The 25,309-nt window shown below is 38.8% G+C and overlaps 1 protein-coding gene across 1 annotated transcript in view; it reads left to right on the forward strand.

The window, feature by feature from the left end:
* Nucleotides 1-25,309, forward strand: part of Prosalpha5 (proteasome alpha5 subunit) — a 96,139-nt gene that overhangs the window by 7,901 nt on the left and 62,929 nt on the right. Inside the window, exons 2-3 of the mRNA XM_090387064.1 lie at nt 19,161-19,256; nt 23,389-23,515. Coding sequence (XP_090243190.1) covers nt 19,161-19,256; nt 23,389-23,515 — 223 coding nt within the window. The remainder of the gene's footprint in view (nt 1-19,160; nt 19,257-23,388; nt 23,516-25,309) is intronic.

The raw sequence follows: 25,309 nt of genomic DNA on the forward strand, positions 1-25,309 counted from the left end.
CAGGACTACTGTCATAGGTCTTCATAAGGCAGACCATGATGCACCTACAGTTTTCAGACTTCTGAAACCACTTGGAATAAGTTAGAGTTGTCTATAGGGCAATTGATAGGTACAATGACCAACAGAGAATTGATGACAGGCCCTGGTCCAGCCGCCCAAGAACTGTGAGGACCCCTGCAGCTATCAAAGTGGCTGAGAACAGAATTTGCAGGAATCCCCTACGAAAACAGAAAATCATGTACAGAGAAATGGGAATATCACCAAGATCGATGTCACGCTTAATCAAAAGTGATCTAGGAATGAGTGCCTACTGCAGGAGAACAGGACAGTTCCTAACTCCAGCTCTGATGGAACGGAGGCAAAACAAATCAGAGTCACTGCAGTGTCGGTACATGAATTGTAAGCATCAACAGATACTCTTCACAGATGAAAATATTTTTACTATTGAGAAGAATTACAACCATCAAAATGACAAGATGTATGCCCATAGTTCTGCAGATTCATGTCAGGCCATTAAAAGGGTTGAAAGGGGTCATCCAGCATCAGTGATACTTTGCGGGGGGGGGTCTTCTACGAAGGTGTAACAGAGGTGCATTTTTGTGTTCAGTTGTATAAACCAGTGCAAGGATGTACATGAATGATATTCTGGAGCCACATGTGGGATCCCCCCCCCTCAATCAGACTGTCTTCAGTGGTCAGCACTGGATCTTCCAACAGGACTCAGCACCTGTCCACAAGGCAAAGTTCACCCAAACATGGAGAGAATGTTCCTGGGTTCATCAAGCATGACAAATGGCTTTCTGCCAGCCCAGATCTTAATCCACTTGATTACTGTTTGTGGGCTATTTTGGAAGGGATGGTCTGTGGTAAAAGGCATGCCACAGTGGAGAGCCTGCAGAGATCACTGGAGCATGCTTTGCCAATTCCCCCGCTGGATGTTGTGCATACTTCTATTGATGAATGGCCAGAACATTTGAGATCGTGTAAAAAACAAGGGGGGGGGAGGCATTTTGAATGAGTGTTGTGTTGCTTCATTTGTTGGGTGTTCAAGAATAAACCCACAGATTTTTGAGTTCTTGTGTCTTTTTATTTTGTGGCTACATGCAGTAACATGTGACAATATTTATGGCAATACTATGTACCTACATATAGGTTGAATTTAAGTCTAATTTAGTATGTTAGCCTGTATTTATTTAGATACTTATCTAACCTTTACTTAGTGCTCCATCTAGTACTTAATTACAGTTTCCCCCCATCCTTTTTAAATATATGTAGTAGTTAATTTTATTAAGCTTTAGGTCTGAGTCAGTATGTAATTCTGTCCTTCACAAGTTCACCTAGTATCCACATAGTATTTAATGAACAGATTTTGAAGTGAAACTTCTTTAGGCAGTTTTCAGATGGGAGTAACTTACATTTGTGGATTGACAAAAAATGCAATGAAAATGCGACTGTTGCCATAAGTAAACATATTACTGGAAATCTGAACAGCTAACTATCGTACTAGGATAAATGTCCCAGTTCTTATACGATCACCTGAAGTTAAGCAGTGTTAGGCCTAGTTAGCAATTGGGGGAGTGACAACCTGGGGATACCTGGTGTAGTTGACTTTTTGCCTTTTTTTTTTTTTCTTTTGTTAACCTGTGGAAAATATTCTTCCGATTTTCACATGTCATTTAATTTTGTTAATTGGTAAGATAATAAAGTGTAAAAACTGTGCTTTATATCTTTACTTTTATAGCCTTTACTCTTACTTTTATAAATTTATATTTTAAAATTCAATTCGTAAACGTGATCACAATGACTGCTGCTTACTACATATCGTATAGTGAGCAGTATTTCATTATGGAGTGACCATCATAAAGTGATTTAATCATACAGTGAACCAATCGTAAAGGCAGGGTCCACTGTAGTGAGCATTATAAGGTGTATAGCGCACGTGCAATGCGTCCGTGGATTGGCAAAAATCACCAAGAAAATGCGACACAAAATGATTCATCCTCCCACCATTGTACCACTCCATACCAGGCACGAGCGACGCATGACTCAATCAGTGCCCCTACTGATTGCATCTTGTTAATTATTTCATCATTCTCCGCCGTATTTAATAAAAAAAATTTCAGTGGAAAAGAATTTATAATTCAACATGCCAAAGACTGATAGTGAGCATTGTAAGGCATATAGAGCACATATACATGCACGCAACCACCGAAACCACCTCCATTGAGTATAAAGGAGAGAAAGAAGCCGGAGAAGGCCCATCCACATCTTCAGAGCCTTACATCTTCCCAGAAATGTCAGAAGTGAATTTGGAAGGAGTCATGGAAGTTGATACTGCAAATGAAAACTATGAAGAGTCGTTGAAGCCCAATTGTAAGTGAAAAGCGAAGAAGCCAAAACTGACTGCCAGAAGTACTCCATCAAATCATTCAACATGTAATACACAGAGCAGCAACAGGATTTTAAGGTTCACCGAAGCATCCATGCATAGTTTAAACGTACATTCCTGGATAATGATTTCAGTTCAGTTTGTTCCGTGTGTGACTGGCTTTGGTTCAAGAACGATGTGAAAATTGTTGCAGCTCGAAATCTTCAAACAGCATTTCCAAATGAGGATGTAAGTCAAATGTCGGCCTGTAACAGCTGTCATAGCTCTCACAAGAACAAAGTGATTCCGGTTCTATCGAAGTTAAATGGTTTTAAATATCATTCGATGCCACAGCACTTGCCAAAACTAGATTTGATAATGGAATATCTCATATCTCCGAGGCTCCCATTCATGCAGATTCGGCACCTGAGGCATTCATACAGTCAATACGGTATCCTCAGTCAAGTGATAAATGTTCACCTAAAGAAGTTTCACTTAACTTCTGCTATATGTGCTCGGCACACAATTTTTTTTAGGTGGATACCTCCTGTCCCCCATCCACCTCTTTTCTCCTACCTCTCTTGACTATTATCTCTGTGCTCTTTTCCAATGAATTTTTTTTTTTTTTTTGTGAGCCCTTCCTGGGAAGCTCAGGCAACACCAGGGACGGCCTGGCCAGTGTGATGATTCTGACTCGCTGGCCCAGCTTCCCATGCCATGGACAGAAACTATAGGTCTGTGGTGCTCTATGGGCCCCTTGACTAAGAAGCCAGAAGAACTACGGAACCCTACATTGCTTTTACTGTGAAATGTATCTCAACACAAGAGAACTGATAATGGAGTTGTGGGCAGTCACCAGTGCTGTTTGACCTTCAACACTATATCCACTTACCACAATACTAGACAGTCCTAACTACAGAGTCAATACTCAAATCTTTTTCTCACAAAAAACCTTCCAAGTACCTGGTTGAGCTGAGTGGTCCTCTTGGCACCTCAGATCACAACTTGGTGATGGACTCTTCTCCATTGGAGCCTTTCCCTCATGGCATTAAAAGAATGCAAAATAGAATGATCTGCAAGATTTCTTTTCCTTGGTTGGACAACTGTTTCAAATCTTCTGTTGTCAACATTTGTTCAGATATCACTTTGTGTGGAATATACATGGATAATATTTATTCAGGATCATTAATAGTTATGCCAATCATATCTAATGATACAATGTGGTTCATTCCTTTACTATAGTCATAACATAAACAAACACCTCTTTGCTACTCTTTTTTTTTTTTTTTTTTTTTTTTTACATTCCTAATCCCCAAAGTCCTGTAACCTACTTTACCCACTTCGTGATTTTATTGCAGACTAGTTTGTACTTACTGTATGTTTCCATGTCCCCTGATAATTTATAATTATCCCATGCATTTTTCTTCTCAGTCACTAGTCTCATCTGTCATCCATTGAAGTCTGAACCTTTTATAGTAACTCTTATTTGGTATGAAAATCTTAGTAGCTTCTACAAAATATCAGCCATAGCCAAAAATCTGCTGTAGATAAGAGGTCAGGTGCAGGGATGCATAATTATGCACTTTTATATTTGTGAGCTCCTCTGATCATGTGCTCCTGCCAGAGTGTAAACAGAAAAAATATTTTGCTTATTTTAATCATTCCATGAATGGTGTGTGTGTGTGTGTGTGTGTGTGTGTGTGTGTGTGTGTGTGTGTGTGTGTGTGTGTGTGTGTGTGTGTGTGTGTGTGTGTGTGTGTTGTGATTTACTGGCCCACTGTATTTGCCCATATAGTTTTTCATTGTACTCATCATAGTCACTTGGGCTAAAGCATATCCCTATCCTCATTGTTGTTTTTCTCTTATGTCAAACCAAACTGACTGAACATTACACCCTCTTTTGTTAACCAAGTGTACTGCCTCTATGTACTTATTGCTAGAAAACCACTTTGGTTATCTAGCAAAAATAAGGATATACTTTCATAGCAGGCAGAATATACTCAGCGGTAAGAAATAAACAAGTGCTGGCCATCTGTATGCAGACCAATATGTATTCAAGTGGATTTTTCACTACTACATTTTCTCATTTGTGTTTACTGTTTTTTAAGAGATAATGCTGACCAAACAGAAATTATACAGAGCAGTCAAAGCAGCTCTTGCATCACAACAATTGAGGTGTAACCATAAGTATATTATATGGTTACAACTCAGGCAACAACTCGGCCTTCTTGTGGGCCTATATGAGAGCTTGAAGGACAGGGTGGATGCCCTCGAAGAAACTAAATTGAGGGGCCCATCAAGCTCTCAGCTGCCCACATCGACGCCAGAGCTTGCACTTGGGCATCGCGTGACACAGAGACAACCCCCCAAGGCAGAATGCGCTGGTCCCGAAGGAACTAGTAGTTGTTGGTGACTCTATTGTCAGGGAAACGGGGAACATGCTTTGTAAAAAAGATAGGTGGAACAGGACCAGGGTATGTCTGCCAGGGGCAAAGGTTGATGACGTTGTAGAGCGAATATCATCTTTTAAGGGCACAAAAGGTGATATAGTTGTACACGTTGGCACTAATAATATTAAGAGTAGGAGACCGGCAGAATTACTTAACAAGTACAGGTCACTGTTGAACAAAAGCCGAGAATTAGGGTTGAATTTGAAAGTGTCTGCAATTCTGCCCAGACACGATAGGAGGGAGTATATGATGAGAGCCTTGTCGATCAATTCGGCCCTGGAAAGATTGTGCAAGGCTCAAGGGGTAGAATTTTTTTCAGCCTGGACTGTACTTGTTAACAGGAGAGATTGCTTCTACAGGGATGGGATACACTTAAATAGAAAGGGTGCAAGAATATTTGCTGATGCTATCGAGGCAGTGTTAGGTGGGTCGGAAAACTGCTAGCTTGGGGGGAGACAAAGACCAATAGATTGACAGTAGCCACTGGCAGAGGTGAAAGAGATTCTTGCACTGCTTCTATTAGAATGAGCAGAAGCCTGAAAAACAAGATGCATGGTATTTCAGAGACTGCTGGGAGCCATTGCGGTACAAGTAAACACATGGGTTGTGTTAGGGTAGCTAAGAATAGAAACAGGTGCAGGTATACTTGCGTGTACACCAATGCTAGGAGTTTAGTAAATAAATTTGATGAATTTGAGGTATTGCTCAAAACATCAAAGGCAGATATTGTTGGGATATCAGAGACATGGTGTCACACAGATATAAGGGATGCAGAACTGCAATTTGGGGAGTACAACGTCTACAGAAAGGATAGACAGGATAGGAAGGGGGGAGGGGTTATGCTATTAGTTAAGAAACACATAAAAACCAAGGAAGTGAAGCCAGTCGACATCGCTGGACAGTGCAGTGTTGAGTCAGTTTGGTGTGACATAAGCATTGGGAGATCAAAATTGAGAGTAGGAGTGTGATATAGGCTTAATGACTCTGATGAGTATAATAAGGAACTGTACAGGGAAATAGAGTGGGCCAGTAAATCAGAGAGTCTTATAATGGGAGATTTTAATTTCCCAGATATTGACTGGAATTTGGGGGCTGGTTACTCACACACTAGCAGGGCTTTTGTGGATTTCTTGGATGATTGTTTTCTACATCAGCATGTTCGGGAGGCAACTAGAGGGAGTAATACTCTTGATTTGATTATCAGCAGTGATTCTTCATGCATTAAGAATCTGCAGATAAATGAACCACTAGGGGGCAGTGATCACAGTGTGCTAAAGTGGAATTTACTGAAAGAGGTAACTACCATTAGGGGTAAAGGGAAGGGTTATTGCTTCCGTAAAGGCGACTACGATGGACTGAGACAGTATTTAAATTCTATACAGTGGGACCAACTGCAACTGATGATGTTACCAACAGCAAATTCAAAATGGGAAGCATTCAAAGAACTTATCTTGGAAGCTACTAGGCTTTACATACCAACTAAGAAATATTGTTCAAGGTTTAGGCCAAAATGGATGTCAGATGAACTAATGAGGCATATGGCAGAGAAGAAAAATGCATGGGATACTTACAAATTAACACATGACACAGAAGCCTATGATAGATACAAGTTGATATGCAACCAAGTTACAAAGGAGGTTAGGCAGGCGAAGGCAGATTACGAGAAATCCTTGGCAAGGGATGCAAAGAAAAACAGCAAAGAGTTCTTTACTTATGTAAACTCTAGAAGGAAGGGGATGAATCAGATTGATCCACTTGATATTGATGGGTCAACTGTTGATGATCCTGCTCAGGTAGCTAACAAACTAAATGAATATTTTGCATCGACATTCACACATGAGGAGTTATTCAGCAAGGGGAATGCCAGAGGTGTATTCAACTCTAGCAGTAAGCTACAGAATCTTGAAATAACTGGGAGTAAAGTGGAGGAGAAACTGTTGAAGATAAACACAAGAAAGGCACCCGGGGTGGATGGGATCTATCCAGTTATATTAAAGGAGGCAGCAAAGGAAGTAAGCAAACCCTTAGCCATAATTATGAGAGCTTCCTTGGACTCAGGGGAGGTACCCATAGACTGGAAATGTGCAAATGTGACCCCAATTCACAAAGGAGGATCAAAGGCTGACACAAGTAATTATAGACCTGTGAGCTTAACTTCTGTTCCAGGAAAATTAATGGAGGCACTGGTTAAAGAAGCACTGCAGGATCATTTAGACAAGACTTCAGTTATAGCTCAGACACAGCATGGTTTTGTTAAGGGGAAGTCTTGCCTGACCAACTTGATTGGATACTATGATGCAGTCACAAAGGAACTGGATGCAGGGAATAACTTTGATATCATATATTTGGATCTTAGAAAGGCTTTTGATACTGTTGCACATGGAAGACTGCTGCACAAATTGGAGCAGTGTGACATTGGAGGCAAATTGCTGCTATGGATAAAGGGGTGGTTGAGGGGGAGAAGACAGAGAGTGGTAATCAATGGACACTGCTCGTCGTGGACTAATGTTATTAGTGGAGTCCCTCAGGGCTCAGTGTTGGGTCCATTATTGTTTTCTGTATTCATGAATGATATTGATGAGGGTATATCAAGCTTAATGTCGAAGTTTGCAGACGATACAAAGGTAGGCAGGGTTGTCAAGGACACTACTGACACTATGCTGCTGCAACAGGATCTGGAAAGGTTGAGCAGATGGGCTGAGAGGTGGCAAATGAAGTTTAACATTGACAAATGTAAAGTACTACACATGGGAAACAGCAACCCCAGAGCAACGTATCAACTCTGTGGTACTACACTGACAGTGGTAGAGAATGAAAGGGACTTGGGGGTGATTGTGCAGGCACATATGAAGTTCTCTGAGCAGTGCAGACGGGCTGCAAGAGTAGCTCATGGAGTATTGTCAGTGATATACAGGAATTTTTCCAGCAGGGATAAGGAGGTGATTATTCCATTGTATAAGGCAATGGTCAGGCCACACCTAGAGTACTGTATACAGGTCTGGAGGCCTAATTTCAAGAAGGATGTAGAGCTGCTGGAACGAGTACAGAGAAGGGCAACAAGATTAGTGAATGGAACAAAGGGGTGCTCTTACGAAGAAAGGCTTAAGTTTTGCAAATTACAGTGTCTGGAGACTAGGCACCAGCGAGGTGATCTGATAGAGGTGTATAAAGCCTTGAATGGTTTAAGCATGCTCAATGCTGATGGGATTCTTCCTCTAGCTCAGAAAAATCACCTGAGAGGGCATAAATTCAAATTGAGGAAAAACAGATGTGGGATAGACGTGCGGAAATTTGCCTTTAGCCAGCGGGTGGTTGGTTGGTGGAACAGACTGCCATCCCTTGTGGTGGAGGTTGATAGCCTAAATAAGTTTAAGGCTCAGCTGGACAGGTATTTTGAACGAACAGAGGGGTGAAGTGGAAGTGGGTTTTTTTTGTTTTTTTTTTGGCTGATGCTGCATAAGCTTGCTTTCTTGCATCAAATGCCTCTGCTAATGCTAATATATATATTGTATTTTTATTTTATGGGGAAGATTACAGTAAGAGAATTATATTAAGAGACATACTAGATAGATCTATGGAAAATGCATAGGTGAAGTATGTTATACCCGCACGCACACACAGTGGATTCCGCTTATTTGGGACACATCGGGATAGTGCATTTTGACCCGATTAAGCGGCTGCCCTAATTGTGCGAAGTTCACTTAATAGTTAAAATACAGTGGATCCCCACTTTACGACTGATTCTCTGTACGATCAAATCAAGTTACAATGGACTTACCATAGTAAAGTATGTTTACTACACAATATATAGTAAGCACCAGTCACTGTGATCATGTTTGTGAATTGAATTTTAATTCTATTAAACAGCGATTCTAATAAGTGAAAATAGGAGGAATGTTATCCACAGGCTATAAAAGTAAAGATTTATTAAGCACAAATTTACACTTGATTAACTTACCAATTAAAAATTTAAATGATACATGAAAATCAAGAATATTTTCCACAGGTTAGCAAAATAAAAATAAATTTACGTTTACTTATATAGCTTAATTAATATGTACTGTAATATGTACATACTAACTAATTAATATTTCTGTTCACTGACATTTTTGGGGTGGGGGGGGGTTTAAAATTTCAAACAGTAAAAAAGATATGTAATTAATAACAAAGAACACGGCAACCACAAATTGCAACTAACATGATACGTGCCAGTCAGAATGGAGTAACAAGTTACGAAAATTAAAAAATAGGAATGAACAGAATATTCTGAAAATTTATTTACAATTTTTATATGATTGAAGATTTTATGGAAGGGGAAACACATTCACCATAATAACGTAAAAACCCACAGAATTCCAGGTGTCGATATTATAGCAAATTCAATAAGATCGAGTTTACTATCCATTTATAATAGATTGCATAACAGAAAAGCCCAATAAATTGGAAAACTGTGATTGATTTTGTTTTATGGTTGTGACCTCGAGAAATCTGACTGGACCATGTGGTATGGTTGGAGACAATCGTAGGGTAATCTCAAGTGCTGTGGTCTCCTTCCCTGATTAAATGACATGTTATCCCAATTAAGCGAAGAAAACCTTGGCTATTTTCTCGATTAGGTTCTGTTCTTTAAGATTTGTCCCAAATAAACAGCTGCTCCGATTAACCGGTGGCCCAAATAACCGGAATCTACTGTAATATATATATATATATATATACAAAAAGATGACACTGAAAAACAAATTTTGGGTCATATCTTGTTACGGGCATGAAAGTAAACTTAATTTATAGATTTTGTGGTGCTGAATATAGAAATAGTGCATGGCAGATTGGCTCTTGTTTTCAAAAAAGTAGTTTTTTATATTTACACATGGTATTTTTTTATTTATGTGGCAGTAAAATGTAGCTATGAACATACCTATATCAAACACGGGACCTTTTCACCTTTCTCTTGTTTTCAGCTTCAGGAACATTCCTTTTCACCATCCAACAATAATCGGCTAACATGGCAGCACTCCATTTGCTTTTGTATCTTTGTTCCATCGCTGCGATGTCTTGATGTAAGTGCTCACCATGTTTGTCGCTGACGGCACCACAGTTTGACGGGAAGAAATCCGGGTGCGAGTGCAAGAAATGCACCTTCGATTTCATGTTGCACCCCAGTTTTCCATAAGATTTAATAAGATCTTCCACAAGCTGCCTGTGGTTACCAGCTTTAACATTTCCTAGAAAACCAGTCGAAACATTTCAAATGGCTTCCCATGCTGATTTCTCACTATCACTGAGGACTCATTCGAACTGTTCATCTTTGAAAAGTTACCTTATTCGTGGACCAATGAAAACACCTGCCTTAATCTTCTCTGTACTAAGTCTTGGGAATTTCTCTTGCAAGTATGTGAATACAGGACTGTTCATTTCCAGAGCCTCCATGAAATTTTTCATGAGTGCCAGTTTGATGTGGAGTGGTGGAAGTAAAATTGATTTGGATCTACCAGAGGTTCAAATGCTACATTCTTCATTCCAGGTGTTAATGATTTTTTTTGAGGCCAACTCATCTTCTCATAGTGCATATTCTTGGCACAACTATCCCACTCACAGAGAAAGCAACAATACTTAGTGTAACTCTTTTGTAGTCCTTATGAAATGGCGATTATCTTTAAATCACTACATATCTGCCATTCATACTTCTAATAGTGTACACCTAAGAGAATGCTCTCCATGTTTGCGTATGTTTCTTTTTTGTGGACTGTATATGCAAGAGTTATTGAAGGCAGCATATTTCCGTTGTTTAATAACACAGCCTTAAGACTAATCTTAGAAGCATCTATAAATAGTTGCCATTCTTCGGGAAAGTGCCTCATGTTCATTGCTGCCATTAGATCATCAACATCCTTACAAATAGTGAGTTCATCTTTTGTTTGATAGAATTTATCATAGTCTTTATTTCGAGTACGAAATGTTGTCACTTTCACAGAATGATCTAGAAGATTCCGCTCTTGTAGCCTTGAGGCCAAAAGCTCTGCCTTATTCTTTGGCAGTTTGAGATCCCTGATGAGGTTATTAAGCTCACTTTCTGTGATCTTATGTGGTTCAGAAGGATAAAGGTTTGGACAAAATGGTGGATCCCTTGGCATAGACGGCTGCTGTACTTATTTGTGTATATCAAGTTGATGTTCATCAGAGTGTACAGAAAAACAGTCAGGTGGTTCAGGAATAGGTAGTATTTCACCATGAGGCACAGGATGAATTGCAGATGGTATATGGTGGTGGACATACCCAAATATATTTGGGTACGTCACTGTCCGCCTTTTCATTGGCATCCCTTTTCTAAAGTAACAGTCTGTGATGTGATTTGTTGGTTCCCTCCATATCATGGGCACTGTGAAAGGCATAAAATGTCTCTTTTGATTCACCCACATGTTGAGTTTTGATGAACAGGTAGTGCAGCATATGTTTGGAGCCCAGTTCTTGTTTTGATTGCCTACTTTACACACAAAGTAGAAGTACATTGAGACTCGTGGCAGAAAAGAAAAGTGCATGGGATGCATATAAATTATCAGGCGACACAGAAGCCTATGGAAGATATTAGCATTAGTAGAGGCATTTGATGCAAGAAAGCAAGCTTATGCGGCATCAGCCAAAAAAAAAAAAAAAAAACCACTTCCACTTCACCCCTCTGTTCGTTCAAAATACCTGTCCAGCTGAGCCTTAAACTTATTTAGGCTATCAACTTCCACGACAAGGGATGGAAGTCTGTTCCACCAACCAACCACCCGCTGGCTAAAGGCAAATTTCCGCACGTCTATTCTACATCTGTCTTTCCTCAATTTGAATTTATGCCCTCTCAGGTGATTATTCTGAGCAAGAGGAAGAATCCCATCGGCATTGAGCATGCTCAAACCATTCAAGGCTTTATACACCTCTATCAGATCACCTCGCTGGTGCCTAGTCTCCAGACACTGTAATTTGCAAAACTTAAGCCTTTCTTCGTAAGAGCACCCCATTGTTCCATTCACTAATCTTGTTGCCCTTCTCTGTACTCGTTCCAGCAGCTCTACATCCTTCTTGAAATGAGGACTCCAGACCTGTATACAGTACTCTAGGTGTGGCCTGACCATTGCCTTATACAAGGGAATAATCACCTCCTTATCCCTGCTAGAAAAATTCCTATATATCATTGACAATACACCATGAGGTACTCTTGCAGCCCATCTGCACTGCTCAGAGAACTTCATATCTGCCTGCACAACCACCCCCAGGTCCCTTTCATTCTCTACCACTGTCAGTGTAGTACCACAGAGTTGATACGTTGCTCTGGGGTTGCTGTTTCCCATGTGTAGTACTTTACATTTGTGAATGTTAAACTTCATTTGCCACCTCTCAGCCCATCTGCTCAACCTTTCCAGATCCTGTTGCAGCAGCATAGTGTCAGTAGTGTCCTTGACAACCCTGCCTACCTTTGTATCGTCTGCAAACTTCGACATTAAGCTTGATATACCCTCATCAATAGCATTCATGAATACAGAAAACAATAATGGACCCAACACTGAGCCCTGAGGGACTCCACTAATAACATTAGTCCACGACGAGCAGTGTCCATTGATTACCACTCTCTGTCTTCTCTCCCTCAGCCACCCCTTTATCCACAGCAGCAATTTGCTTCCAATGCCACACTGCTCCAATTTGTGCAGCAGTCTTCCATGTGCAACAGTATCAAAAGCCTTTCTAAGATCCAAGTATATAATATCAAAGTTATTCCCTGCATCCAGTTCCTTTGTGACTGCATCATAGTATCCAATCAAATTGGTCAGGCATGACTTCCCCTTAACAAAACCATGCTGTGTCCGAGCTATAGCTGAAGTCCTGTCTAAATGATCCTGCAGTGCTTCTTTAACTAGTGCCTCCATTAATTTTCCTGGAACAGAAGTTAAACTCACAGGTCTGTAATTACTTGTGTCAGCCTTTGATCCTCCTTTGTGAATTGAGGTGACATTTGCACATCTCCAGTCTGTGGGTACCTCCCCTGAGTCCAAGGAAGCTCTCATAATTATGGCTAAGGGTTTGCTTACTTCCTTTGCTGCCTCCTTTAATATAACTGGATAGATCCCATCCACCCCGGGTGCCTTTCTTGTGTTTATCTTCAACAATTTCTCCTCCACTTTACTCTCAGTTATTACAAGATTCTCTAGCTTACTGCTAGAGTTGAATACACCTCTGGCTTTCCCCTCGCTAAATAACTCCTCATGTGTGAATGTCGATGCAAAATATTCATTTAGTTTGTTAACTACCTGAGCAGGATCATCAACAGTTGACCCATCGATATCAAGTGGACCAATCTAATTCATCCCCTTCCTTCTAGAGTTTACATAAGTAAAGAACTCTTTGCTGTTTTTCTTTGCATCCCTTGCCAAAGATTTCTCGTAATCTGCCTTCGCCTGCCTAACCTCCTTTGTAACTTGGTTACAGATCAACTTGTTTCTATCATAGGCTTCTGTGTCGTGTTAATTTGTATGTATCCCATGCATGTTTCTTCTCTGCCATATGCCTCATCAGGTCATCTGACATCCATTTAGGCCTAAACCTTGAACAATATTTCTTAGTTGGTATGTAAAGCCTAGTAGCTTCCAAGATAAGTTCTTTGAATGCTTCCCATTTTGCATTTGCTGTTGGTAACATCATCAGTTGGTGCCACTGTATAGAATTTAAATACTGTCTCAGTCCATCATAGTCGCCTTTACGAAAGCAATAACCCTTCCCTCTACCCCTAATGGTAGTTACCTCTTTGAGTAAATCCCACTTTAGCACACTGTGATCACTGCCCCCTAGTGGTTCATTTATCTGCAGATTCTTAATGCATGAAGAATCACTGCTGATAATCAAATCAAGAGTATTCCTCCTTCTAGTTGCCTCCCGAACATGCTGATGTAGAAAACAATCATCCAATAAATCCACAAAAGCCTTGCTAATATGTGAGTGACCAGCCCCCAAATTCCAGTCAATATCTAGGAAATTAAAATCTCCCATTATAAGACTCTCTGATTTATTGGCCAAATCTATTTCCCTGTACAGTTTCTTATTATACTCATCAGAGCCATTAGGCCTATAGCACACTCCTACTCTCAATTTTGATCTCCCAATGCTTATGTCACACCAAACTGACTCGACACTGCACTGTCCAGTGATGGCCACTGGCTTCACTTCCTTGGATTTTATGTATTTCTTAACTAATAGCATAACCCCTCCTCCCTTCCTATCCAGTCTATCCTTTCTGTAGACGTACTCCCCAAATTCCAGTTCTGCATTCCTTATATCTGTGTGACACCACGTCTCTGATATCCCAACAATATCTGCCTTTGATGTTTTGAGCAATACCTCAAATTCATCAAATTTATTTACTAAACTCCTAGCATTGGTGTACACGCAAGTATACATGCACCTATTTCTATTCTTAGCTACCCTAACACAACCCATGTGCTTATTTGTACCACAATGACTCCGGGCAGTCTCTGAAATATCCTGCATCTTGTTTTTCAGGCTTCTGCTCATTCCAATAGAAGCAGTGCAAGAATCACTTTCACCTCTGCCAGTGGCTACTGTTAATCTATTCGTCTTTGTCTCCCCCCAAGCTAGCAGTTTTCCGACCCACCTAACACTGCCTCGATAGCATCAGCAAATATTCTTGCACCCTTTCTATTTAAGTGTATCCCATCCCTGTAGAAGCAATCTCTCCTGTTAACAAGTACAGTCCAGGCTGAAAAAAATTAAGCTAGTATGTCATCAAGTCACAAAGGAGGTTAGGCAGGCGAAGGCAGATTACAAGAAATCTTTAGCACAGGACGCAAAGAAAAACAGCAAAGAGTTCTTTATTTATGTAAACTCTAGAAGAAAGGGGATGAATCAGATTGGTCCACTTGACATACACGTTTTGACTATTGATGACCCTGCTCAAGTAGCTGATAAACTGAATGAGTATTGTGCATCTGCATTCACACATGAGGAGTTATTCAAGGAGGGGAATGACAGATGTTTATCAAACTCTGACAGGGAGATAAGTGATTTTGTAATAACTGAGAGCAAAGTGGGAGAGAAATTGTTGCAGTTAAACATAAAAAAGGCACATGTGGCAGATGGAATCTACCCAGTTATAATGAAGGAGGTGGCAAGGGAAGTAAGCAAACCCTTAGCCATAATTATGAGAGTATCCTTAAGAGTCAGGGGAGGTTCCCATGGACTGGAGATGTGCAAATGTATCCCCAATTCACAAAGGGTGACACAAATAATTATAGACCTGTTAGTTTAACATCTGTTGCAGGGAAAATAAGGAGGTGATACAGGATCACCTCGACAAGACAGCAATAATAGTTCAGACACAGCATGGGTTTGTAAAAGGGAAGACTTGTCTGACCAATTTGATTGGATACTATGATGTGGTCACAAAGGAACTGGAGGCAAAAAATAATTTTGATATCATATGCTTGGATTTCAGAAAAGCTTTTGATACTGTTGCACTTGGAAGACTGCTGTACAAATTGGAGCAGTATGGGATGGTTGAGTGGGAGACAGCAGAGAGTGGTAATAAATGGACACTCCTCTACATGGACTAATATTATTAGCGTAGTTCCCCAGGGTTCAGTGCTGGGCCCATTGTTGTTTTGTGTATTTCTCAATGATATTGATGAAGGTATATCAGGCTTAATGTCCAAGTTTGCAGATGATACAAAGGTTGGCAGGATTGTTTAATGGCAATAAAGACAGTATGCTACTGCAACAGGATCTAGAAAAGTTAGGCAGATGTGCTGAGAAGTGGAACTGAAGTTTAACATTGACAAATGCAAAGTACTCCATATGGGTAGCAGTAACCTAAGAGAAATATACCAACTGTGTGGTACTACACTCAGTGAGGTGGAGAATGAAAAAGACCTGGGGGTAATTGTGCAGTCAGATATGAAGTTCTCTGAGCAGTGCAGTCATGGAGTTTTGTCAATGATGTATGGGAATTTAGCTAGCAGAAACAAGGAGGTGATTATCCCCTTGTATAAGGCAGTGGTCAGGCCACACCTTGAGTACTGTATACAGGTCTAGAGGCCTCATTTTAGGAAGGATGTAGAGTTGCTAGAACAAGATTGGTGAGAGGAACAAAGGGTGCGCTTACGAATAAAGGCTTAAGGTCTGCAAGTTGCAGCATTTGGAGACTAAGCACCTGTGTGGTGATTTGATCGAGGTGTATAAGGCCTTAAAAGGTTTGAGCAGGCTCTCTGCTGACGGGATACTTCCACTTGCTCAGATTATGGAACTTGAGGGTCATAGATTCAAATTGAGGAAAGGCAGTTGTAGAATAGATGTGTGGAAGTTTGCCTTTAGCCAGCGGGTAGTTGATTGCTGGAACAGATTTCCATTTGTTGTTATGGAAGTTGATAGCATAAATAAATTAAGGTTGAACTAGACAAACATTTCACCCATCTGTGACCGGATGGGTGAAATGGGAGGGTTTTTTTTTTTTTTTTTGGCTGATGCTGTTTAAACTTGCTTTCTTGCATCATATGCCTCAACTAATGCTGAGTAGGCCTTTTTTATGGCTCGAGTTAAGGAAAGCTTTATTGAAGCTAACGTGACTTCTCCACATACATAACAGATAACAGAAGTCATCTGGACTATTCACAGTTATAGGCATATTAATCTTACACAACACAAATGCTGTGCAAAAAGTAGGAATCTCACAGAGAATAGCCGTTAACCAAAAACAAATCGTCCAGTACCTAGCCATATTCGAGGATTACTGCAACAGAGTTTAAGACCCATTTGAAGTAACAACTTATCCCGTGATGCAGAGTGAGGCGACACATGATAAGAACATGGTGGTACTGAAACTGTGTTGCCGTGTGTTTTGCCAAGAGCCATTGTTGATAATGTAGAGTAACTTGCTAATCATCATCATCAGCCATTTTCAATCCACTGCAGGATGAAGGCCTCTCCAGCAACTTTCCAGTTCCTTCTGTTTTGAGCACTGGCCATCCATTTACTACCCACAAACTCATGAATTTCATCTATCCATCTCCGCCTTTGTCTTCCAGGTTTTCTTCCAGCTCCTCTTGGGTACCATTCTGTTATTTTCTTAGTCCATCTGTCATCATGTCTTCGAGCTATGTGTCCTGCCCAAGACCATTTTAGTTCTTTAGTTTTGATAAGAATGTCCTTTACTTGAGTTTGCTGCCTAATCCATGTGTTTCTCTTCTTATCGAACAGTCTGATTTCCAATATAATTCGTTCCATTCTTCGCTGTTTAGTTCTCAGCTTCTCTTCCATTCTTTTGGTGATTGCCCAAGTTTCACTTCCATAAGTCATGGTGGGGAGTATACATTGATTCATTATTTTACGTTTCAGACAAACTGGGATATTGCTCTTCAGTATGTGACTATATTTCCTGAATGCTATCCATCCAAAATTTATTCTTCTCTTGACTTCCAGCCATTTATCATTATTACAGCTAATAACTTGTCCCAGATAAGTATATGACTTATCATAACTTGCTAATATGAGACCCCAACTGTAATTTGAAAGCAAGAGTCAACGACAAATTTTAATGTGATTTTCATTTTTGTAACATTTTACGTGTTGACCGGTGTAATATACAAATGGATAATATACAACACTTATCATTGTATACCTACAATCTGGGTGACTTCATCTGGGAACAACCACCCAAACTGAAAGGAAAAACAACAATAAGGGGATCACTGTTTCTGGAATATTTAATATGCACTAAGGCAAAATTGATTTTAGGTTGTGTAACAAATAATATAATTTTAGATAAAATAACATATAATAGAATTTTGAGCCTATATAGCAATTAATATAATTTTGAATTATTTAAACTATAATAGAAATTTTAAATGCTTCATAGTGCACATTGATCATCTCTGTTGACTTAACAGAGAACAAAGGATATTAGTTTGGAGATTAAAGCAAGAATAAAGCATATTTACCATGTCCAAACAGAGAAATCACATGTGGTCTTTACTGTAGTCAAAAAGGAAATTACATTTGATATATGACCCTCTAGTGAGAATTAGAAGGTAGTTACCCCTGTATTGGACATGGTAAAATGTGTGCTGATAACCACTTAGTTATATATTAAGTTCACTCACAATGAAACTTTGCAATAGCGAGGTGAGATAAATGGCTTCCAATATTTTTATAAATGATAAATTATATTACATATGGGTTTATTTTTACTTTTTGCTCTACTGGTTTGCCATGCTACTGACATTTGTTTCATTTATTTTTATTCTAATATGGCAAGACAGAAGAGTGAAAATTGTGAAATTATACATTAACGATCAAACCAACAAGGAGGGAAGAGAATAAAATTATTGCAGCAGAAACTCTTGAGGATAATTTAGAAGTCTAAATACAAGAATAATAAAATATAATCAATTAAATTTTGAATAGCCAATTAAATGAAATTTAATGGTGCCCCCTCTGACGGGCACCAGGTCCAAATTTATGTGAAATATCACGAGTAGAGATGTGAACAACTACAATAAAATAACATAAAATAAAACAAAATAAAAACAAAAATAGACTGACCATTATGCCCCATCTCAACAGAGGACCACAAGGCCAATAATGGTCAGGGAATTGCTGCATTTCGATCGCCAACCAAATCGCCGTAATGGTGAATCGATCGAAAGATCAGTCCATCATCCGATCCCCAGATTGAACCGCCAGTGCAGAGGACTTGAATAGCGGTGGTCCTGATGCAGCAAAAATTTAAAATAGGATAGATACCAGCACTCAAATACAAAGCCATACAACTGACAAAAGTTATCTTAACCAGATTATACAATGTATAGGCAAAACATGAGCTATGGATATATATATATCCCTAGCTCATGTGTATATATATATATATATATATATACACACTATATATATATATATTATTATTTTATTTTTGTTTATTTGTATTTTACTGTATTAATTTTACTTTACAGTTCACCCACCTTCTATTGGCTTTGTAATTTAGCTCATAATTTTCTTAACTAGAAGGGTGAGAATAGTAGAAAAGGAAGTATAGTAGATATGTGAAAGAATGTTAATATTCTAAAAGTTATAATGAATTATTTATTATTTATTAATAATTCATCATAACTTTTAGAATGTTAACATTCTTTCACATATCTACTATACTTCCTTTTCTACTATTCTCACCCTTCTAGTTACGGGCACTTTGTAATTTTCACATCCATTTATACATACTTTATTCAATATATTAATACCAACTTATATATATATATATATATATATATGTATATACATTTTATACAAATTTCTCTGCTTTTCAGATGTTTCTAACAAGATCAGAATATGACCGAGGAGTTAACACATTTTCACCAGAAGGGAGACTTTTTCAAGTAGAGTATGCTATAGAAGCAATAAAGGTAATCTTTATAACTATTAATTTCATTTTAGATTGTTCAGCTGCAAAATTTGAAATAGCTCTGAATACAGTAAATCCCCTACTTACTTAAGCCAGAGTTACATAACTTTGGACTTACGTAGATTTTTTTGGTAAAATTGTAAAGATATTTTCTGTATAATTTTTAAGAGTGAAGTTGAATGATGGAACAATTAGTGTAAGGTTTTTATTTTTGGTCCCATACAAACTATGTTGGATAATAAACTGAGGCGTAAATAGAGGCACCTCCGTAGCCAGGTGGGAAGGAGCAACAGTGCGTAGCACACGCTTCTTGAGTAGACCGGGGTTCGAGCCCATCACCACCAAATACGGAGGATGCGGAAAGGTCAGGGAATGACCACCGCATATCCCGGAGCAATATGGCCTTAGTTGCTAATGCTCCTAAAAACCAAACAAGCAAGCAAGCGTAAATAGAATCTAGGTAAATAACAATAGTTAACATTTCATTTTCTGCTTTAAAAATTCTGAAGAAATATTCGGCAATGTGTTTGAAACAGGTGAACTACATCGAAGCACTTCACTTCAGAGAAACTCCCCACAACGTTCAAGCCACATGGACTGTGTCCCATTGGCTGTTTCTTTGGCACGACTATCCCACTCGCAGAGAAAGCAACAATGCTTAGTGTAACCCTTTTGTAGTCCTAATGAAATAGGTTTGTTTGTTTGTTATTTGGTTTTTAGGAGCATTAGCAACTAAGGCCATATTGCTCCGGGAATATGCGGTGATCATTCCCTGATCTTTCCGCATCTCCGTATTTGGTGGTGACGGGATGAAATAGGTGATATAGCAATTAATATAATGCCCTTCATCTCTACATCCTTTTCTTCCTACCTTTTCGAATTGTAGAGTCAGTTCAGTTTTCTCAAATATGTATACTTTGCACTTTTATACTGGCAAGTGTAATGCAATATGCTATCATCGGCAACACTATGGATAGGATTTACAATCAATGGAAAAAGGTCATTAATATACAAGAGGTAATGAGTGGGGGAAAGAACTGAACCTTGGGGGACACCATCATTAGTGGAGAAGTTAAAAGACAGAGAGCCATCTACCATCACCCTCAGTGAGTGATCAGAGAGAAAACTGGATAACCAGTTACAAAAAAAAAAAAATTGGCAAACCATAAGATGGAAGCTTGTTTAGAAGACCTTTATGCCAAATACGATCAAAAGCCTTTGATGTCAAGAGCAACTGCTTGTGTTTCACCGAACTTTTCCATTGAATTAGTCCATAAATGGGTAACATAAGCCAGATTATCACCAGTGGATCGACACTGACGGAATCCACACTGGCAATCGTTGATCAGACGGAAGGTTTCTAGGTAGTTTAATAGTTGGTGGTTAATTGATTTCTCCATTACTTTAGAAAGAATAGAAGTAATTGCAATGAGACGATAATTGGATGGGAGGGATTTTTCACCCTTTTTAGGAACTGGCTGGATACGAGCAAATTTCCAAACAGAAGGAAAAGCACCTTTGGAATAAGTAGGTGAAAAAAGGCGGCAAAGAACAGGAGTAAGTTCAGGAGCACAGGTTTTGGGAACAAGTGGAGAAATACCATCAGGACCTGCAGTCCTGATGGTATTTCTAGTTTAATAGTTGGTGGTTAATTGATTTCTCCATTACTTTAGAAAGAATAGAAGTAATTGCAATGAGACGATAATTGGATGGGAGGGATTTTTCACCCTTTTTAGGAACTGGCTGGATACGAGCAAATTTCCAAACAGAAGGAAAAGCACCTTTGGAATAAGTAGGTGAAAAAAGGCGGCAAAGAACAGGAGTAAGTTCAGGAGCACAGGTTTTGGGAACAAGTGGAGAAATACCATCAGGACCTGCAGCTTTCTTAGCATCAAGATTTGTCCAAATCCTTTTGACAGAAGACCACAGGAGGCATTGAATGGGGAGTGTATTTGGAATGGTGGGAGGTGTTTTACCAAGATCATTAATACATGAGTTGGAAGAAAAATGGGATGCTAGCAGGTCAGCTTTATCCTTGTCCAAAGTGGCAACAGAACCATCTGGTTTTGAGAGGTGGGAGCAGAGATGGGCAAAAGTTGTGGCCAATAGCTTTGGCAAGAGACCAGAATGCTTGGCTACCATTAGGGCAAGAAGCAAGTTTTCTACTCTTAGCCTATTCAAAATCTAATTTGGAATAATTAATAACTGCTTTACAATTGTTCCGAGCTTTGGTGTAGGCAGAAAATGAAACTGAAGAATTGGAAACAAGCCAATTACATTATGCAACATTCTTCTCCTGAACGGCATTACCACATTTATTGAAAGACCAAGATTTAGATAAAGGAGGGGATTTTAAAGTGGAGTGTGGGATAAAGGATTCCATTTCTACAAGGATAATTTCACTGACACAATCTGAGCAAAAGTTGACATCAGAAGTTTTGGAATAGTAGTCCGACCAAAGAAAAGAAATCTCACAAGTCATCCCATTTTGCATTCTTGTAATGCCAAACAACATGAGGTTGGGAATAGCCATGAGATAATGGCTCCATTGGAGAAGAGACAATCACCAAGTTGTGATTTGAGAGACAACAGATGAATTTGACAGAATGAGGTAGAGAGATTTTAAGCCAGAGAAGATCGAAAAGAGGAGATTCCAAATTACCAAGTCTCTGACAGAGAATATCACAATGGACATATGCACAAGTACCATCTTTGAGGCGAAAGGAATCATACAGCGAATAATTTGGGCAACTGAGATGAGCAGTAGTTGAATCAACCGATAACTGAGATTCTGTCAGAAAAAGTACATGGGGTTTGACAGACTGCAAGTGAAAATGGACATCATTAAGGTTAGATTGTATATTTGTGAAATGAATTTGGAAGTGATTGGGAGGTTTAGATCTTTTCGCAGATAAGTTTACTTTATTAGTTTGACAATTCATGGTATATTCAATAGTAAGAAAAATTGGGGGGGCCATGCTATATGAAGCAATGAAATTTTTGGATATGGCATACACATAGTAAGAATATACCCAGATCCTTGACATAATGTGGCCTCTACAATGCTCCCCCCCCCCCCCCGGCATACACACTACTCAGATCCCTTCCAGTCACTATCTGGCACTGTAGAGGTAGCAAGATTATACACTAGCTGATCCGGATGCCTCCTAAAGAATTATCAATAGGTTTGGTCCAGTGTACTAACTAGTGGCAGGCCTGTGAACACCGTTTTAGAGCTGTACTCTCCAAATGTAAGGAAGATTGGATCTCACTGTGATGTCCATCATAACCTCAAAAGTCATCAGTCATACTGCATGATTGAAGAGATGGAGAAGGGTTGGCTGGAACTTAGCTCTGGAGACTAAACATGGGTTCCACCACTTCAAGCCTCCAATAAGCAAAGTGGTGGTATTGCGCCGGTTGATGAGAGTCATCTACCACCTAGTATTGCCTGGTAACACAGAGGTGTGGCATTCCTCCATGTGGTGTGGGCACCATACCTCAACTCCTGCTTACGTTGGTTCACACCAGGGTGGTCACCCACAGTGTGCTTGTGCATTGGGGGTTATACCCAGGATTACTAACAGTCCCACCATTGTGAAGATGCAAGCAGAGGATTTGGCTGTCACAGACCATCCGGATTTTGCCAAAATTGGGTTCACTTGACTTGAGTGTCACCCGAATGTCAGTTCCATCAGCATTTTAGACTCCCAGGTAGCAAGTACAGCTTGTCTGGAATATCTGAGAAAATGTCTGTAACAACCTCAAAGAAGGATCCTCAAGGAATATAAATAGCATTCACATGGTTAATGCATATTTTGTAAGTAAATGATGGTATTCTGTACTCTTTTCCTGATTACTCTTTGCATTGTTAATTTTGGTGATGGCTCTAAATTTGTTCATGTTATTAATTTAGACAAATGGAATTCCTCATTCAAACTTCCTTATGTTTTTTTGTGTTAGTACACAGTTTGCATAGCACTCAGTAAATAAGGGATGCTAAAAATATTTTGAAAATTTTGATTTTTTTTTTTTTTTTTTCATTGTAATTGTTAATACAGATTGTAATAAAAAGTTTTATTACTTAGTTTCCGATGATGATAAAGTATTATTTTTATGATCTGCTACTCTAGCTTGGGTCTACTGCCATTGGAATTCAGACACCAGAAGGTGTTGTTCTAGCTGTAGAAAAAAGAGTTACTTCTCCGTTAATGGAACCCACAACTATTGAAAAAATTGTTGAGATTGACAACCACATTGGTAAGTTCAATTTTTCACATTCCCAAAATGTACTAGTAGATGAAATTATAATTGGTTTAAATGTATGATATACGGTATATTAAAAATAAAGGTAGTCTTAACTTTAAAAAATCATATATTTAGGGTTATCATGCATTATTATCCTACATTTATCTTTTTAAAAACATTCTATTTATACTCCAGCATGACCACTATTTGACAAGAATATTGTCTTGAAATGTATTTAGCAGTAACCTGGTCTCCAACTAACATAAATACATTCCCTAATGGCTTGTTTCAAATAAAAATGCCAAAACTACCTTTAACTCCAAAAAAATTAAATTTAAATTGCTGAAGTCCTATTTCTGCAGCTCCCCTGTTCCATTAAGTTCAGGTGTCTTTCTGGTGCAGAATATTGTCTAACTGCTCTGTTTTGTATCTTTTGACCACTGTGTTTCAACTTTGACTACCTTCCTATGCAGTGTCAAACTTAACGTGACAAGATGTGGTCCACATTCCAGACATCACTCTCTGGTAACCAGGAACAATCAGTGTTTTTATTTATTTTTCTCTGGTATAAACTTTCCTTGTTAATGATAAGCAATGCACTATTCTGGATAAATAATTGGCTGTGTTTCGTTGCCATAGATGCCATCTCCAAAATGTACTTTCTAGCATATCAAAACCATGATGAAATTCTGTCATAATCCTGTAATTTATATACATACAGGGACTGCTGCTAAAATACTAAAGAGATGCCCATCAGATTCCTCACATCTTTTATTCTCTTAAGCTTATAATACATCTATACAAGACAAGAGAATTCTTATTCCTAAACCACTGTGGGTATTCCAAATTCTATTGACCAAATTACAAATTCTCTCATTTCCACTTTAATGACTTTATGCATGGTCATTCTTCATGGGGGGGGCCTTAAATTTCTGTCAGTTACTTTTTCCCTTTGCCATTCAAAATTAGAAGCTTAAATCATAAAGAAATTATCTACTTTTAATAAAAGATTAAACAACAATGCAAATTTAAAGACAAAGAATGATCAGACTTACTTGAAACAAGCTGGAAAGAAAACATTCCAATAACCCAAACATTCAAAGGCCAATTTTTATTGTTTTGAAATCCTTTTGAATATTGTTTTCAAGTTTAAAGGAAGGAACAATAAGGTGATTGTAAAAACTGGTTTTATAATGCTACACTATTTTTAAAATTAAAGGAATAGTGTGAATTATGAGGAAAAAAGTAATGAAGATAAAAAAAAAAGTAAAGTGCAGCCATTATCAACCCACTGCAGGATGTAAGCCTCCTCAACAATTCATGTTGAGGAAATGGACCATAATCTACCACGCTGGTCCAGTGCGGGTTGGCAGATCGACCGTATTCAGCAGTCAGGGGCTTGAACCCCAGTCTACTTAAAGAGCGTGTGCTACTGCACTCCCGCTCCTGCCCACTCGGCTACGGAGGCCGTTCCTGCACTATTTTTAATCACTTATGGATAATTACAAAATTGTCATTGTCAAGCCTTGAAAAATACATCGAATGCTGTACTGTTTTATGAATTAAAGAAATCAAATGAATTAGGAAAGAACACCAGTTACAAGAAAACTGTTATATATATTTATTTATTTAGAAATTTTGTGGATTGTATGTTAATGTAATTAATAAAATGATTTCAAGAAGCCCTTAAGATTAAGGAGACTATCATTAGTAACTCTTTTTTTATTTTTTTTTTGGCCGATGCTATATAAGCTTGCTTTCTTGTATCATGTGCCCTTGTTAATGCTAATGATTTTAGCCATAATT

The sequence above is a fragment of the Mastigoproctus giganteus genome, chromosome 13, assembly GCF_048544385.1.
Source record: "Mastigoproctus giganteus isolate SK-2022 chromosome 13, ASM4854438v1, whole genome shotgun sequence".
In the NCBI taxonomy this organism is placed as follows: domain Eukaryota; kingdom Metazoa; phylum Arthropoda; class Arachnida; order Uropygi; family Thelyphonidae; genus Mastigoproctus; species Mastigoproctus giganteus.